The sequence below is a fragment of the Mchenga conophoros genome, linkage group LG8 (assembly GCF_057382185.1).
Source record: "Mchenga conophoros isolate Kocher_MC1m ecotype Shallow Benthic linkage group LG8, M_conophoros_male_GT1.1, whole genome shotgun sequence".
NCBI classification, from domain to species: Eukaryota; Metazoa; Chordata; class Actinopteri; order Cichliformes; family Cichlidae; genus Mchenga; species Mchenga conophoros.
The window spans coordinates 5,186,768-5,203,687 of record NC_140533.1 but is presented as its reverse complement, the minus strand read 5'-3'; the positions used below and the strand labels follow the sequence as shown (position 1 = coordinate 5,203,687).

The following is a 16,920-nucleotide window of genomic DNA, read 5'->3' as shown; positions in this document are numbered from 1 at the left end:
AAAAACTGCCAAAATAATTTTGATAAGTGATAAGTTTATTGCTGTCTTTTTTTGTAGTATACAGGGACTTGGGCAAGTCAGTGGCCAAGCAACATGGAAGCTTCTGTCAGATTACTTTTCTCTTAATTAGGGAAAATTATTTAAAAATTTGTCAAAAATAATTAAAAGGACAGTAATTGTTCTGACAACAGAAGACAGGAAATAAAGTATTAGCTTTGACATATACTGAAGCTGGGTAATAGCTAACATGTAACCAGAGAAGCCACTCAAGTGCAACACTTCATTTTAACAAACAAACAAACAAAAAAACAAAACAAAAAACAACAATTTGGTCAACATGACATGAGAACCATGGTTACAGAGGACACGAATAATTGGACGAGGTTTATTAGCCAAGGAACTGAAGTCATAATTTTATATTACTGGAAATGACATACATCTTTCTAAGATCAAAACCATTTACATCTGTCTGTAAAATAGCTAGGTGGTAATGTTAGCATAAAGACTGGAATAAGGTAGAAACACTTTATGTAGCTAACGCCTACCAGCACTTCTGGTTCAAGTGTAAAAGCAAGCGGACTGCCGTTAAAAATTTGCTCAAGCATAGAACATGAATGAAGAGAAAATACATATTAGTAAAGTTTTCTGTCTCCTCGGGTGTTCTGAGTGGGGAAAAAAAAACATACAAACAAAATCTAGACTGCTAGTTCTGCTAGTATTAATTTTACTGCATGAAAAAAGTACTTTATTTTAGCATTTTGCTAATAAAACTTGTATTATGTCTAATACTCACATTAAATAGAACAAGTTTATGTGGAGTAAAGTTAATATCATATTTTCAAGTTAATGACCAATGAGCTAGCTAAGATAATGCTAATTTGGAAAAGACGGTGAGTACTGTGAACAATGAATGAAGCTTACTGGGTCTTTTGAGAATGAATGAACAGATGTAACTAGGAACATAAAACAGAAGTGCTGGTAGGCTGATTCTGTGATTTGAAGACAAAGCCACTTCGGTCTGTCCCCATCTGTCAGTCTTTATGCAATTTAGGCTAACAAACTGCTAGCCGTAGCTTTACAGTCAGCGGACAGATATAAAGGAGGTATGCAAGAAATTATACTTATTTATTAATTTTTAATCTAAGTTTTTAGGTGCATAAAAATGCATTTACTAATCAAAACTAAAACCTTATTTGGTTCTGAGTTTGTCATTCTCACCTATAACTACTGTGCATAATAGGTTTATCTCGGCTGGCTTTTGTGAAAGTCTATTCTTTATTAATATCCAGTATTCACAGTAAAAATTTGATTATATTACATCATCCTATTAAGTGCTAAGAATTGTCAATTACAAATTTTTTTTTTTTTTTTTTTAAAGTAAGTTAGGAAAACATGGCTTTTCAAAGTGGTTCTTTTACTTTGTATCACATTCTTAAGAGAACTAATAATGAAGAAATGTCAGTGATCGATAATGGTACTTTTTTCATACATCATATAGAGCCCCAATCTGTTTTAAAGGAATGTATAAATACAGGATCAACTATAAATACAAAAGCACAAAATAAATAAATGTAAATGGGAACAGAAATGCTGGCATTTTAATGACCAAAAAAGAGAGAGAAAAAACTAGATGTGAGCTTTACATGGGTGGAGCCATCTAAATCACATCAGTCAACAACTTCCAGGGGAGCAGTCATTTGATATTAAAATTTGGGAATAAAAAGCTTTTGCAAATAAGGCAGCATTTGGCTGCTGATATAAACTGATAAGATAATTCTTTTAAAGGTGTCATCCTGTGGATAATAGTGGAAAACAAATAAGTACAAAAAGATTCCTTCAAATGACCTAACCTATACACATATACTAAGCTCAAGCAAACTGTGACAAGTGTTTATTAAGCTAGAGGTGCACAGTGAATTAAAAAAAATCATATTTACATCAAATAATGAAGTGATTACAGAAAGCATTTGATTTGTTGTTTGTATGTTCTTCCACACCTCTGACATAATATGTAGACGGCAACTTATCTCTGTCAGTTTTGATATTTACAGTATGGCCATTACTAAGCAATCCAATTCACCTGTTAAGTCCTCTCTGGGGTTTTTTTCCAGTACAAATATATAACTCAAAGTACACAATGAAAGTCAAACTGTGTCTTCAAGTCAAAGCACTGATACTGTATTAAATGTTGGCGTAAAGTACTGTAATCAGGTTTTTAAGTTACATTAACGTTTCTTCTGACACTATGTCCGCTGTCATAAGTACTTGGTAGTTGTGCACATCAAGATCATGCCAAAAAGCACAAGGGCTTTAGTTTTTGAGTATGACGACAACATAAGAACCACATTTCAGTGAAGTGGAAAGGTTGGGATATGACAATTGTTCAATTTTCTGGCTTAGATTTCAGCTTTTGCATATCTGCTAATGGTTATACATTCCACTGGATCATAGCAAGGAGCAACACGTGAACATTTAAAGCTGTTAAGAACAGAATTAAATAGGTCTTTGGTATTGTCATAGCTAATATCAGAAGTCCGTGCAGCTAGTTGCAAGCTGGTGTCTTGAGTTCGATGGCTGGTATGCTGCTAACCAGCACTTTAGGGACAGTGTTGTTTTTACCAGTGCTCCAGGTGAAGGTCTGTGGCAGAGTTCAAATTAATGTCTGTTACATCCAGGAACTCGGCATTAAAAATGCTTGGTGCACTGGGTGGAGCAATGCTGAAGGCAGTGGCAGAACTGGGTGGTGTCAGGTCGAGCCATTCCATTGTCTCCCAAGCCGTCTCACTAAAGGTCATGCTGACCATTCCCTGCACCTCGGGGTTGGCGGATGCCTTACTGCCGATGGCCGAGAGAGACGTGTCCATCAGATCTCGGTTGCTCAGAAGTTTGTCCTGTTGTGGATGATGAGAGTGATGATGATTCTGAGGGCTGCTGTACCGATCAACCTCTCGCTTCCCTTCATCTTCCTGGCCCCCATCCTCTGCTGCCATTTTAAGAAGAGGTACCTCCCCTCCGCGGCCGACGGGACTGCCAAGCAGAGTGTCTGGGTGGCTCTCGGTGACGTGATTGGCTGCGTGGTCGTAAGGGAGCTGGTTGGGGGAGAGGTGCTCGTAATGTCGGTGAAACCACGGGATGAGGAGGCCGGGACACCCTGGGGACACAGTAATGTGAGGCATAACTTTGGTTACAGAGGACCTCTCCCTCTCTTCTCTGGCGTTAGCTGGCATCTCTTGAAGAGAAAGAGGAGAGGAGGGAGGGTCACAGCAGGTTCAATGTGTCAGGTAAGACTGTGAACAACGGGTAGTGATTTCAAATGCTTTCGTCTTCAGCCAATAGGATCTATAGAATGAATCCTTACCTCCACTCTCTATGAGCACATCCAAAAGCTCATCCATCTGCTGACTTCGGGTCAGTTGCTGTAACAGTAACAAAAAGTGCATTCCTTTTATCAGCTGAAATTTTAAACACTTAAAAAACTGAATTGAATTTGTTGATTTTTTTTTAAAACTTTCTAGCTCCTAAAACGGGACTTGGCCCCTTTTACTAGCTTTAAAAGATAGAGGTTTTTTTTGCTTGTTTCAGAGAAACAGAAATATTTTAATTGGCTTTAAAAAATTTAGATGTGCTTTATTTTGCTTTGCTGGCAAAATTAAGAAGGTAACAGAAATTTAGTTTTGCTCATAGTCAAAAATGTAGAGCTACAACAAGTGTTCTAATAATTATTAATTATTCACTTTTATGTCTAAGGGGGAAAATCCCTTTTATGTGCAAACAAAACAATACATTTCACAACACTGTAGGCATTTTTTTTACAGTTTAATATAATGAATAAAATATTTTGTCAACTGTAACAAATTTTTACATAATTACGATGGTTAAAAATAAAATCACTATAACGCTGTTGTCATAATAGCTATAAAAGTGCAGTGAACAAAGCGATGGATGAAAACAAAAACTACAACACAGATAAAAATAGAAGAAAGAAAAAACAAGACAGACCACAGGAGGAAGAGTGGAATGAGAGCAACGCCAAAAAAAGGTCAAATAAATTTCTGGCCAGCCATCTCTACTGAATTTTATCATGGATTTGAGTTTACCTGTTTGACTGCATCCTCATAGCATGGGGGCTGTCTTAAGTCAGATGCATCTGAATCTGAGCTACTGAAGGCAGGGGGAGGGACCTGGCACTTTGGCAAAACTGACATCTATATGGGAAATAGGTGAAAAGTGATATTAGTATATTATAGGGGGATTTACCCAAATTAGGCCCTCACGTTTAAAAAATCTCATCACAGTGAAAAGTTTACTCTAAAAAATGATTTGGCGTTGTCGTCTTGTAAAGGAAATGTCACTGACATGTCAAGGAATATATGATGAAAACTGATATGAAGTTATGACAAAATGAACTTCACAACAAAAGACAATAATACACAGAGACAGGCCACAAATGGAGAGAAGAAAGGAAAACAGTAACATACATGTGAGATGATTCAGCTGAAGTAAATGATGCTGATGTGACGATGCTGTAAAATGCTGGTCATGTGGATAGAAAATTACCTTTGGTTGCATGTTCTGGCTCTCAGCCTTAGCAGGGCTGCTGTTGTTGAGGCCACAGTCAGCTGAGCTGGGATAGACTCCCTGAAGACCTCTTTGGTCGGAAGGATAGGAGCAGTTTATAGGCGGACCGCCACTCTTTTGCTGCATCTAGTTAGCCAAAAATAAAATGCCCCAAACACGTTAGAAATCAACAAAAGAAGAAAAGAGTAAAAAAAACCCACCTAAACTAAAGAGAGCATATTTTGTATATGAAATAAATATTTACATATACTGTTTTGAACATGTTTTCAGAGATGCAGATGATGGGAAATTGTAAAAGCTAATGCTAGTTACATATGTTTCTGTGCTAGTTGGTGGCTGCCCACATTTAAAAATGTAGATAAGTATTATGTCGGTTTTCTTTAACTTTTATACTATAATATACATTTACTTATGCAGCCCACTGATGATGATGATGCCTAATGATTTTGGTGATCTCATGACAGCAAATACAGGAATGTATAAATGCTAAAAGAAATCACAATAAAAATCAGAATATCCATAGAAAATAAAGAAATAGCAATATAAAGCTAAACAAACCTTGATTAGGTTATGTTTTTGGTAGCGTTTGTTTGCGTCCATATCATTCTTTCTGTCTCTAAACAGGATAGTTTGATAAAACTTCGTAGGGGTGTAAAGTGGGGTCATGTTAAAACATTGGTTAAATTATTGTCTCAAATCCACCATGGTCTTCAAGGTAAACATCTCAAAGTACATTAGAAGAGAACAAAGAAAACTAAATAAATATATATAAAATACAATACTATTCCCTTAAAAGTAAATACTGCTTCTTGTTTTAATTATATTATCTAATAGAAGTCAGTAAAATGGTCATTCTAAATATAAAGGCATCATACCTGCATGTTGCATGCTCTGTTGTTTCCCTGGGTGTGGGGGTGACTACAGCCATCCCTCCCCAGTTGAGGAGACAGCAGGTAGGGGTTGTTAGGAGATGAAGGCTGTGGGCTGCTGGAAGATTTTCTGATAGGAGAGTCTTGCGGTGAGCACTGTGGGCTGAGGAAGGTGGACATAGCGGTGGGGCTGCCAGAGGCAGGGCCTGTATCCATACACTGTGGTCCCCCGGGGACCCCCATGTTGGTAATGGAGGAACCGCAGTGTCCCATATCCTCTCTGCAGCTACCAGGAGGGCACTTAGGCTGTTTAGGGGAGGACAGAGGGCAGCTGGAGGACAAAGACAAAGGCTCCTGCTTGATAGTCACCCCAAAAAAATGCTGCCCCATCATGGCTGGTGTCTGGTGCTGCTGGTGGTGCATGGGAGGATGAGATGCAGGAGGGACCGTATCCTGTGTTGCTCCATAGCAACGTTTTCTCTTGTGGAGTTGCATCTTTAGCTCTTCAACCTAATAAGCATGATCACAGAGCATTCAATTTACAACTCAATACTTTATAAATAATAACATGATTGATTGTTGCATTAGTATTAGATGCTGCAGTTTCATGGCTGCCTATGACATAGACTTGATAAATGAAAATTAGCCTTCTTAACATCTTTACTTTACATCCACCTGTTGATTAGCAAAGCATGTAGTGGTAGGTTTAAGAGCTTGAAAAAAAGCAGACTTTTCACCTCTCATTCAAGAAGCACTGACCTATTAATTAGTGTGTAATCACATGGCCCAAGTTGTGAAAAAAGTCATGGGTCCAGCTTTTGGTTTTAGACCTGAGGAACCTCGGATGAGAGGTGAAATGCCTTCATTCTCTTAAGATCCACCATGAAGTGTTAGGAAGCAGAAACAGATCATCACCTGTCTCTGCTCCTGGTGCAATTTCCACGTCAGCTCCTCGATCACCTTCTGCTTTTCCACCAGCATCTTGTCTTTTTCGGCTTCTACACCATCCATACCACCAACCTCCCCCATCCTCTGACCTGCCCCACCCATGCTGCCACCTCCTCCTCCCCCAAAGCCATCCTCCACGCCGAGCTGGGCAGGAGATGGATGAAGGGCAAACTGTGTTGGCGAAGACATGGGCACATCGCTGAAGCTGTCGGGGAGTGAACCGCTGAGGGACAGCTCAGAGGAGGCCGGCGAGATGGGTGGGGTGGAGGAGGTGCTGGGGTACTGGTAATAGCCTCCCTGGGACAGAGCACTGGAGGAGGATGGGGACTGGTAGGAGGACAAGGACCCTGTGGGTGTGACAGGAAAGGTCATGGTGGTGATATCAGAGGATCCCGAGGGCGAGGAGCCGGTGTTGGAGTCTTTGAAGGGCCGGAGTCGCTCGATGAGGGCAGTCTTGGTGCCTGAGACAGGCATGCCACGAATACGCAGGTGCTGCCTCAGCTCTGAAACCTTGCAGGGCAAAAGAAAAAAAAGGAGAATAAAAAGGATTACATATGTATGTTAAGGAGAGAAGATTGTCAGAATGTTCCTCTCTAGTATCACCTACTTTTAGGTCATCCAGATTAGATGGCAGGGGCCCAGGTTTGACTTGTGCGATGTTGCTTTGGTTGGGGAATGTGTTCTTGACTGGAGAGGATGAGTTACTGTTGGCTGTGCTCGACGGGGCACTGGAACTACAAGCCGATAGTTGCTCACTGACTCCTCTGGAATGGAGCAATTGAAGAAGATTACCCAAAAGTAAATATATATATATATTGATGAGCCAAAACATTCTGACTGCTTACATTGGTGGGTGCACCACATGTTACATGGGTCTGCAGTATGTAAGATGGTAAATTAAAAACTGGATCTCATATTTACTGATGCAGATGTAAGGAGTTTATTATTGTTCTGACATTAACCATGGCTCAAACCTACAGAAAGTAATCAGATCCCAGATTTCTTCCCTAATCTACATCATTTTAAAGTCTTTCAGTTCATGTTTTTTGTGCTATTTACTGTTTTGGATCACACTTAAGAGTAAGATGTAGCATTACTTTTATTAACCCCCCCCCTACACAAGTTTGCAGTAGATAATTTGAGGAGATTTCGTCAGATATGTTCTCTACTTACTTCTGGGTGTGAGCTGGTGTGTGGGGTTGATAGCTGAAAGTGGGCTGCCTCTGCTGAGCCTGAGACTGGGCTTGGGCCTGCGTCTGCGGAGTGTGGGTATGCGGATGTTGCGACTGCTGTGTCTGCGATTGCGCATGAGTGTGTTTCTGCTGGCTGAGAATCTGCAGCTGCAGGAAGAGCTGCTGCTGCTGGAGGAGTCGGGCGTAGGCCGAATCCATGGGTGGAGGGGACTTCTCTGCCTTCTGGTCTGGAGGAATGTACTGGTGGTACTTGAGCTTTTTGACTTTAGGCTTCACATCTTTGGGCTTCTTGTGACGGTTCTTGTCGGAAGATTTAGACTGGTGGTAGAGAGGACGAGAAAGTCTGAGTTAGGGTTAGAAATTCATTTGTTAAAGTTAAGAATGTAAATGGCCTGCATTTGTATAGCGCTTTACTTAGTCCCTAAGGACCCCAAAGCAGTCATTCACCCATTGGTGATGGCAAGCTACATTGTAGCCACAGCTGCCCTGGGGCACACTGACAGAGGCGAGGCTGCCGGACACTGGCGCCACCGGGCCCTCTAACCACCACCATTGGGTTAGTATCTTGCCCAAGTTCGATCCCAGGCTGCTCCAGGCTGGGATCGAACCACCAACCTTATGGTTAGTGGCTGACCTGCTCTGCCACCTGAGCTACAGCCAGGTGGCAGATGATAGTGAGTTTAATGACAAACTGACCTTGACGATAGCAGGAACAGGTATTGGGGGAGTAGTCTGGCTGTTGTTAGCACCAGAAAGCCCCTCATCCTGGCTTTGATCAGGGGGGTCTCTGCTTACACCACCCTATCCACAAATAAAAACAAAGTACATTTACTTTTCCATGCTGAAGTTAAAGAAATAATTACTAAAGTATAAAGTGTTTCAGTTTAGACGTAAAGAATAGTTTTCTTCTCGCTTCATTTGATAAACTGGTCTGTTGAGCTCAGTTTCACTCAAAGAGGTTTAACCTTGGAGTTGTTTTATCGTATCCACTCTACTGACAGACATCTGGTTCCAAACAATACTAAACAAGCACATGGCAGGATGTAATAAAAGTGAACGACTGTATTTACGCAGCTATTTTATAGTCTTTGGCAACTTTTTTGCTATTGTTGCCTTAGATTTCATGCATTTTGCTCTGACTGTATCTGTTTTCTTCTCATTTCTTCTTTTGGAAATGACAGTTTATAATCCAAATAGAATAATTATCCCTAAAATGCTCATGTATTGATGTTTCCTCCGCAAAAGTATTCCAAAAAGCTTTAAACAAACCTTTGGGACTGACATGACGCACAGAGGGATGATGATTCAGTTGGAACATTTAAGAGGCAGAGGTCTAAGAGATATAAACAATTGTGTTCTGGCACAAATTTCAGTTGAGGGACCGTTTCTGTTGGTGACCGTTGGAATGAGGTCACCGTGAGTGAAAGGTAAGCAGCAAGCATATAAAGGCAGCTGTGCCGCCAGCATGGCTCAGCATGCAGGAATGTGACACCTGCCTATGTCAACTCAGTCCAACAGTGGAAAACAGAGGATGTGCAGCTCACTCTGCTACCACAGGAGGGCAGCAGAAATAAACTGGTGGTAATCATAGCTGCTCAGTGTGGGAGCTTGAGTGAAAGAAATGGATAGAACAAAGGAGAGGAGATGAGGCGTGTTTGTGTGTTTTTTTGACCTGTCGTTCGCTGGTGAGGGCAGGTGAGGACGAGGAGGAGGCCGTACTGCCGACAGCCTCAGATGAAGGGCAGGCCGAACCCTGCGACTCATCACTGTGGTGCTGCTCTGGAGACAGACTCTCGCTGCTGCTGTCCTCCTCAAATGCATAGGAGTCCTCTTGCTTAGGGAGCTTACCATGGTTTACTGCAAGAAGAACAAAAACAGAGATACGTGGGGGTGTCAGCGATGTAATATCTATCAGCCTAGACCCCTTTTACACCTAGAAACAAAACAAAACAAAAACTGTAAGTGCACACAGAATGCATTCGGATCGTCTTCAATCTGCCAGGCGTGCGTTGTTATCAGACATAACAGAAATCTGCACAGTGTGACTACAGCCTAAAGGAAATGATCCACATAGAAACTTTAAAGATCACCTAACCTAACAGTGTCTAGCAGCATTGCTACAATTGACATGGGATGTACCATTTGCATACTGAGACACACATCAGGGCTGTTACAATATTACTATGCTCAAAAAAATTCCACATAACATTAGTACAATCTGTGAAGAAAATTTGGAAAAATGTAGATAGGTGAATTAAACTAAAGTGCAAAATCTAACCAGAACTAAAAGCAAAGCAAGTATAAACTGTCACAGTCATCATCGATATACAATTATCACAAGACCTATGATTCAAGACACTAAGAGCACATTTTAATAACCGAGCATGCTTCAATATGTTCCTTCCAGTTTTTTATAGCCTGGATATTACAGTTATTGAAACAGCCAATCAGTACTGCTGCCTCCAGCCGGCTGACAGTCAGACTTTACCACCAAACTACTTCATCTGCAATCTAAAACAGCAAATGACCAGTCGCAAGACTATTGTGTTCAACCTCAACCTGTTGTTTTAGTGGAAACGGTTCTCAGTTTAACACGCTGTTATGTTACTCCAGCACTGTATCTGTGGAGGTTCAATCATTCTGTGCTCTGTAGTTTTAAATACACCAGGCTTTAGTTACACGTGCTGCTGATAGGGTAAGACCTTTGTCCCACAAACCAAATGACAGCAGAATTTGTCCAAAGCGCCTTGAACACCATTTCAAGAAAACATTTCATTCAATCCACAAACCACTGGACCCTTTTCACATCTGTTTTTGTGAAACATTTTTTTTACCTGCTCCTTGGCTGATTGGATGCATACTGCATGCTGCACACAATGTATGTGAGCAGAGGTATTCACACACTGCCTGTCACTCACACCTAGTACAGCACTCAGCTCGGAGGTGTTACGCTGTGTGGGTAAGACACTCACACAACCACTTTACCTCTAGAACGCTCCTGATTGGCTGGCCCGATAGGGAACTCAGCTTTGATTGGGGTAGTTAAGAGCAACTATCTAATGGAGCTGAAGGGACAGAGCCAGGGAAGGAGGTGGTAAAGGCTGGAGTGTGTGTGTGTGTGTGTGTGTGTGTGTGTGTGTGTGTGTGTGTGTGTGTGTGCGCGCTGAGAGGTATAAGATTCTCTTTTTGTATCCAAACATGTGACAACCAGGAACAGATTCTGGTTTCCATCACAGTACCAGGTCCATTCTGTGCAACTCTATGACCTTGCAGTACACACAAACACACACTCGGCGAGCTTACTGCACAGCTTAGTAAATAGCATTGTCCTAAATGCCATTTCCTCCCACCTGTTCATGTTTAAGTCTGTAGGGAAAAACACCAACACGGTCTGTGTGTGAATTTACTCGGTGCATTTTCGCTCTGCTGCACAGTCCAGGACTCTTTAAGATAATTTGTTGTCACCGGGAGATTGAGTTGGCAGAATTACAGGAAATCTGCACGCCACGTACGCTTCCTCTTTTCACATGGCTGGTTTACAAGCTATGGCGGGTCAGGCAGTTTCCAAAATTACCGGACAGAGGTTGAAACAATCACTGGGAGTGTTATGTAGGGAGATATAGAGCTTTAAGGTGAGGGGTTAATGCTGCAGGCAAAGGGGGCGGGGTGGGGGTCACAACAGCCTGGTCCTGTCACGTAGTTTTGTAGGTGGCTGATTGGAGCCAGTCAGAGCACAGACAAAAGAGGGGGGTGGGGGGGGGAGGATGAGCAGATAGGTCCAAACATACAGGCAGGTACGCCCACACATGTGGCAAAGGATGCACTCTACACGCACACACATCGCAGACTTCTAAAGAAAAAGGGTGGACCCAAATACAGCTGCTGTTCATCTCGATAAACGGAGATCCCCTTCTCCGGCAGAGGTATTATAAACCAGCTGACCGCAGCCTGCCGGCTCCTTTGTGCAACATGTTTACTGGAAGCTTAAGGAGGCAAACATAAAACCGCTAAAACAGCAGAGTCGAAAGAAAACTCGCTGCACTGCTAAGAACAGAGAGAGTGAGTAACATGTTGGACCCAAACAGTGTGAGATGTGAGCGGCGTGGTGGGACAGCTCCGGCCCTGCGCTTCACGCAGTGCTAAATCTTTGTTTAAGCATACACGATGCACCGAAGAGCACTCCTCAAACACTTGAGTCCATAATAGACATTTGTAAATGCTGATTGCTAAGCACCTTTTTTTTTTTTTTACATGGATTTTCTTTCTTTCTTTCTGGCTACAAACACAAATGTTCATTTTAACAGCCCTCATCCCTGTTAAGGCATTCAAATTTAATGTACAAAGAAGAATACTTTGATGCATAGGTGGTCCACTAATCAAGACCAGAATTCAAATTTTGACTTGAATAATGCATTTTGATATGCCTTACAAAGCTTGACTGATCAGAAAGATAAACAAGAACACATGGGCAGGTTGTGAAAAATGCTTGTTCAGATGGTTTATATCCCTCATATTTTGTGGTAATACCAGTGTTTTATTAATAGAAATAAGGAATAGTGATAGTAATTAATAGTTTTAGTAATTTTAGTGTTTAAAACAATTCCTCTAAAATTCCTGTGTTTCCTGAAACACTGTAATATTTTCCCAAAATAGACTTTGCTGGAGAGTGCAACATTAGCGTGGTTCACATATGCAAAAATAGACCAGGTTAAAATAAAGAGAAATATCATTGCTCATACCTATAAACTTGACTTTAGCACATGACTCTCCAGCACGAGAGAAAAACAAAAGGGGTTGTGATGCATTGAAGACTCTGATCTGTGCAGACCCTTTGAAGGTCTTATCATTTGGAATAATCCGTTTCTCCTGTTAGAAGACTAAACGATGTGACCGACGTAGCAGTGCAGTCCACTCAAGTACAATGCTCGTTTGAGTAGCTTACAGTCTGCCTCATTAATGAGTACACACAGTCTGTCAGTTAGAAGGGCCCTTTTACACAAAACAAACTCTACACCTAAACTTTAGTTCCAAACACACAAGCATATAAACGCACAGGCTAAGGCGCAGCGGGTGTTAAAGTCGGGTTACACCACGTGGCGGCGTCTCTCCACTGATACCTGTCATCGTGATGGCAGAGTCTAGGGGAATGATATTCTTTTGCACCAGCTCCATGGGCCCTGGCCTGAGAGCCAACTTCTTATTCAAGTCCTCGGCGAGCTGGGCTCGCTTTAGCCTCAGCTGGGCTTCCAGATTGGAGCCGCCTGAGGCCGGGTCTGGATAACACAGAGCAGGACCACAACATCAACGACATGGGACACACCAGGGAAACACTACACTAAAGGAGTGGAGAGTAATGAAGTACATGCTTAAAAGTATATTTTTATGTTTGCAGTTGAAAGTATACTTTGATATAATGCACTTTAGCCGTGATCACAAAGATCCTTAATCCATTTGTTTGACAGTGACTCTTATTACTTTTAAAGATTTAGATGGTCTATGTTGTCCAGAATAACTTACACCGATCATGCATAACATTATGACCACCTGCGTAATATTGCCCGGTCTGCCTTAGCCTGGTAAAACAGCCCTGACCTATTGAGGCATGGACTCCACTAGACCCCTGAAGGTGTGCTGTGGTATCTGGTACCAAGTTGTTAGCAACAGAATTTGGAGGTCAAGTCAACTCAAACTTGTGCTCCTCAAACCATTTTGCTTTGTGGCAGGGCGAATTACCAAAGTTTTCCCAGCAGGACATTTTCCAAAGCATCACACTGCGTCCGCTGGCTTCCCTTCTTCCCATAGTGCATCCTGGTGTTCAGCTAATCAATGCACACTCCAGACTGGGAGCCTCCCACAGGAGATGCTCTGACCCAGTCGTCTAGCCGTCACAATTCGTTCCTTCTCAGACACACTCAAATCCATACACTTGTACATTTTTCCTGCTTCTAACCAATCAACTTTGAGGACAAAATGTTCACTCGCTCCCTAATATATCCACCCCAGTAACAGGCGCCATGATAAAGAGATCATCAAAATGTTATTTACTTCACCTGTCAGAGCGAATTATGGTATGCCTGATCAGTGTATAATGACTCCATAAGCTAGTTAATAATGGCTCCACCTTACCCTGATACTACATGCTAACATGAAAAGATCTCTGATAAGTATGCAGTAACGATTTTGAGCATCTTCCAGATATAACTTTCAAACAATTCTGAACTAATGTTGAAATTCATTTAAAAACAAACCATATAACCCGATCCTTCAATACACCGTTACTGCGGTCATTTCTTAGAGGATTCAGGTAACTGACAGTGTCACTGGTGATCTATAAGTGGGATAATGTCCTGCAATTAATGAGCGTGGGCTCTGTGTCTGCATTTTTATGCAATCCTTCTCCTCCTCTCCACCGTTCGGTGTGTCTGTTCTACGACTATAAACACAGATGATTTCTTCGCGTCTCAAGAGCAAGCTGTGAGAAAGCACAACTTGGCGGTTAAGCTGGCACACTTCCACTGCCCTACTTGAAAGACAAGTTAAGGTCACATGGCTGTTTTTCAGTAGCAAAAAGAAAACGTTGCATTTTAGGAATGCACCTGCAGCACACCACGAATTCATAACAGCAGATCTGCTTTTCCTGTACGCAGAGAGATTCTGCTCATAATATTTCTACACTTTTCCTTCTTTCCTTACAGAACATTTACCTGTAACTTGATTGGGGTATTTTTATAACCACGTATGGATGACAACTGTGATATTTAAAAATATTATATCAATAATGTCAGTAATTATAAGAATATGGCAAATAACTCTTTGTGTATGCTTTGTTAATGCAGACTTTAGTTTTTCGTCTTATTGTGAATGTTGTCGTTACAACACCCACAGTAACCAAAGTTATAGATGATGTTTAGAAGTAACAAACTACAATAATTTTGAAGTGATATCAGGGCTTTTTCCTCATCTGTTTATTAAATTCCAGAGTAAAATGGTCTTCCATTTAAACCTCTGTTCCCTTTTTTATCATATCATTATTAATCTACACACTTCTGCATTCAGCTGCTATCTCCACACTTCTTTTATCCTTCAATAATCAATATTTACATTTTGGATCAGCTGTAATATCAGTCCAGCTGCTTTTACTCCTAGTACAGTCTGAATACTAGAAAAATAAATGGAGAGGCTCTAATTAAAGGGTTGCAGTGGGTAAGATTTTCAACTTTCTACAATCTATCTCTGTTAAATCCTGGATAAATAATCAGGGCCAGAGCTAACCTGGCTTGGCCTACAATCTGTCCGCAGCACTTGCAGGACTGATTACCAAGCAGTGCGGAGAGCGCACCAGATCAGTTTGATTATCTGAGTCCAAGAAAGAGCAACAGCACTTATTTGGTCAAATATAATTTTAGTGGGATATTTCAGAGGGATGACATAGGATCCAGCGCCAACAAAGAAATGAATGATACTGAGCTTTGTGCTGGACAAGTTAGAGAGAGTATTAGTGTCTGATGAAAAACGGATCTGAAATGTAATGCTTCAGAGGAAAAATGGGTTTCATCAAAATCAAGATTAATGTTCAAATATTAGGCATTTTTAAACTTTAGATAAAGCAAATATTATGCTAAAGATCTCAGTCAAAATAGACATCTATCAATCTCTGACAAAAGAAGACGAAAAAAAGGAAGAGGCAGACGTTACTAAAACAGGATGAATGAGAAAGGAAAACACAGAAAGAAGGAAGGAGCAGCATCAGGAGGTAGAGAATAAAATCTCTGGCTCTCTTCCACAGCATGTCTTTATCCTGTCTTCCTTCTCTCACCCCAACTGGTCATGGCAGATGGCCCCGCCCCTCCCTGAGCCTGGTTCTGCCGGAGGTCTCTTCCTGTTAAAAGGGAGTTTTTCCTTCCCACTGTCGCCAAAGTGCTTGCTCATAGAGGGTCATATGATTGTTGGGTTTTTCTCTGTATGTATTATTCTACGGTCTACCGTACAAATATATAAAGCGTCTTGAGGCGACTGTTGTTGTGATCTGGCGCTGTATAAATATAAATAAAATTGAATTGACTTGAAAATAAGAAAGAAATATGTTAAAAGAGAGGACAATGAAGTAGATTAAGAATGATTATCATTGTATGTTAGAAGTTTTGATACTTCCAGAAAATGGAGAACATAAAGAGCAAAAAAAAGAAAAATATTCAACACAGACAAATTCTGAACTCAAAAAGGGGAGGGACAGGAAAAAAGGTAAATTTAATTCAATTTAATTATATTTGTATAGGACCGAATCACAACACAGTTCTGTATAATTGTAAGGCAAAGACCCTACAATAATACAGAGAAACTCCCACAATCAGATGACCCCTTATGAGTAAGCACTTGGCGACAGTGGGAAGGAAAAACTCCCTTTTAACAGGAAGAAAGCTCTGGCAGATCCAGACTCATCTGCAGTGGGGGTTGGGGGTGAAGGGATGTTAAAATAAAAAAACAAAAAAACAAAAACAATGTTGGGAGCATGAAAAGGAGCAGAAAAGAAGAAAAAAGAGATTCGATTTGAGTAGAAGGAAAAACACTGAGGTGGGTAATACAGATGATCCGCTGTGGCTGCACGCCCCATTCCTCTGAGAGAGAGTGGAGAAGCATCAGCTGCTGTCATGGTCACGTCGGCGTTATCGTCTGTTTAGAACTTGGCCTGATGCGACTGCACTGGTCTAATGTAACATGATCGGGTGAGTCTGAAGCTCACTTTTAAACATACAGTGCTCTTTAAACCTACTGCAGTACATTTAACTGCTGACTGTCATGCGTAAACACTACACAGAGAGGTTTGGTGCATTAGCTGGAATGATTCCTTTTGTGGTTCCATCCACTGAGGATTAAAGTCCTTCTGCTGTGGAAATGAACATTTTAAAGCAACAGAGAGCACAGTAAACCTGCAGCTACGGGCCTGTTATCTTTATGGGGAAATATTAGATTGTATGTGTGTGTCAAGTCAGACCTGTGGCCAGCAGGCAGACAGTGTGTGCTCCCATGCAGGCCACACGCCAGTCGGGCCCGAGAGGCCGTGGCGGATTCTTGAATAGTCTAATAAACACCAGATGTTCCCTGGGTAATATATACACAGACCCTGTGCCGTGTCCATCTCCCCCGAGCAGGAATAACACAGCCAGGCAGAGTCAACCAGCATCTGAGGGATCACATCGACAGCAGCAGAAGCGGCAGTCGCAGGAGGAGGAGGACGTTGTGCCCTCCTCAGAAATGCCGGATTTTTTTTTGGGAGGACGGATGATGTTTTGAAGAACGATAAGACATCTAGTGTGTGGGTGTATGACAAACAG

The 16,920-nt window shown here is 41.5% G+C and overlaps 1 protein-coding gene across 9 annotated transcripts in view; it reads right to left on the bottom strand.

The window, feature by feature from the left end:
- Nucleotides 1–16: 16 nt before the first annotated feature.
- Nucleotides 17–16,920, bottom strand: part of myocd (myocardin) — a 144,722-nt gene continuing 127,818 nt past the window's right edge. For 3 of the 9 annotated variants that reach the window (XM_085283677.1, XM_085283679.1, XM_085283682.1), the window contains 11 exons: nt 12,706–12,861; nt 9,261–9,445; nt 8,285–8,389; nt 7,569–7,906; nt 7,003–7,159; nt 6,363–6,905; nt 5,454–5,957; nt 4,558–4,704; nt 4,098–4,205; nt 3,359–3,416; nt 17–3,229 (listed from right to left, as the gene is read on the bottom strand). In XM_085283677.1, coding sequence (XP_085139803.1) covers nt 2,616–3,229; nt 3,359–3,416; nt 4,098–4,205; nt 4,558–4,704; nt 5,454–5,957; nt 6,363–6,905; nt 7,003–7,159; nt 7,569–7,906; nt 8,285–8,389; nt 9,261–9,445; nt 12,706–12,861 — 2,915 coding nt within the window. In that variant the 3' untranslated portion in view covers nt 17–2,615. The remainder of the gene's footprint in view (nt 3,230–3,358; nt 3,417–4,097; nt 4,206–4,557; nt 4,705–5,453; nt 5,958–6,362; nt 6,906–7,002; nt 7,160–7,568; nt 7,907–8,284; nt 8,390–9,260; nt 9,446–12,705; nt 12,862–16,920) is intronic. The other 6 variants (XM_085283681.1, XM_085283684.1, XM_085283685.1 and 3 more) reach the window with 4 other exon arrangements.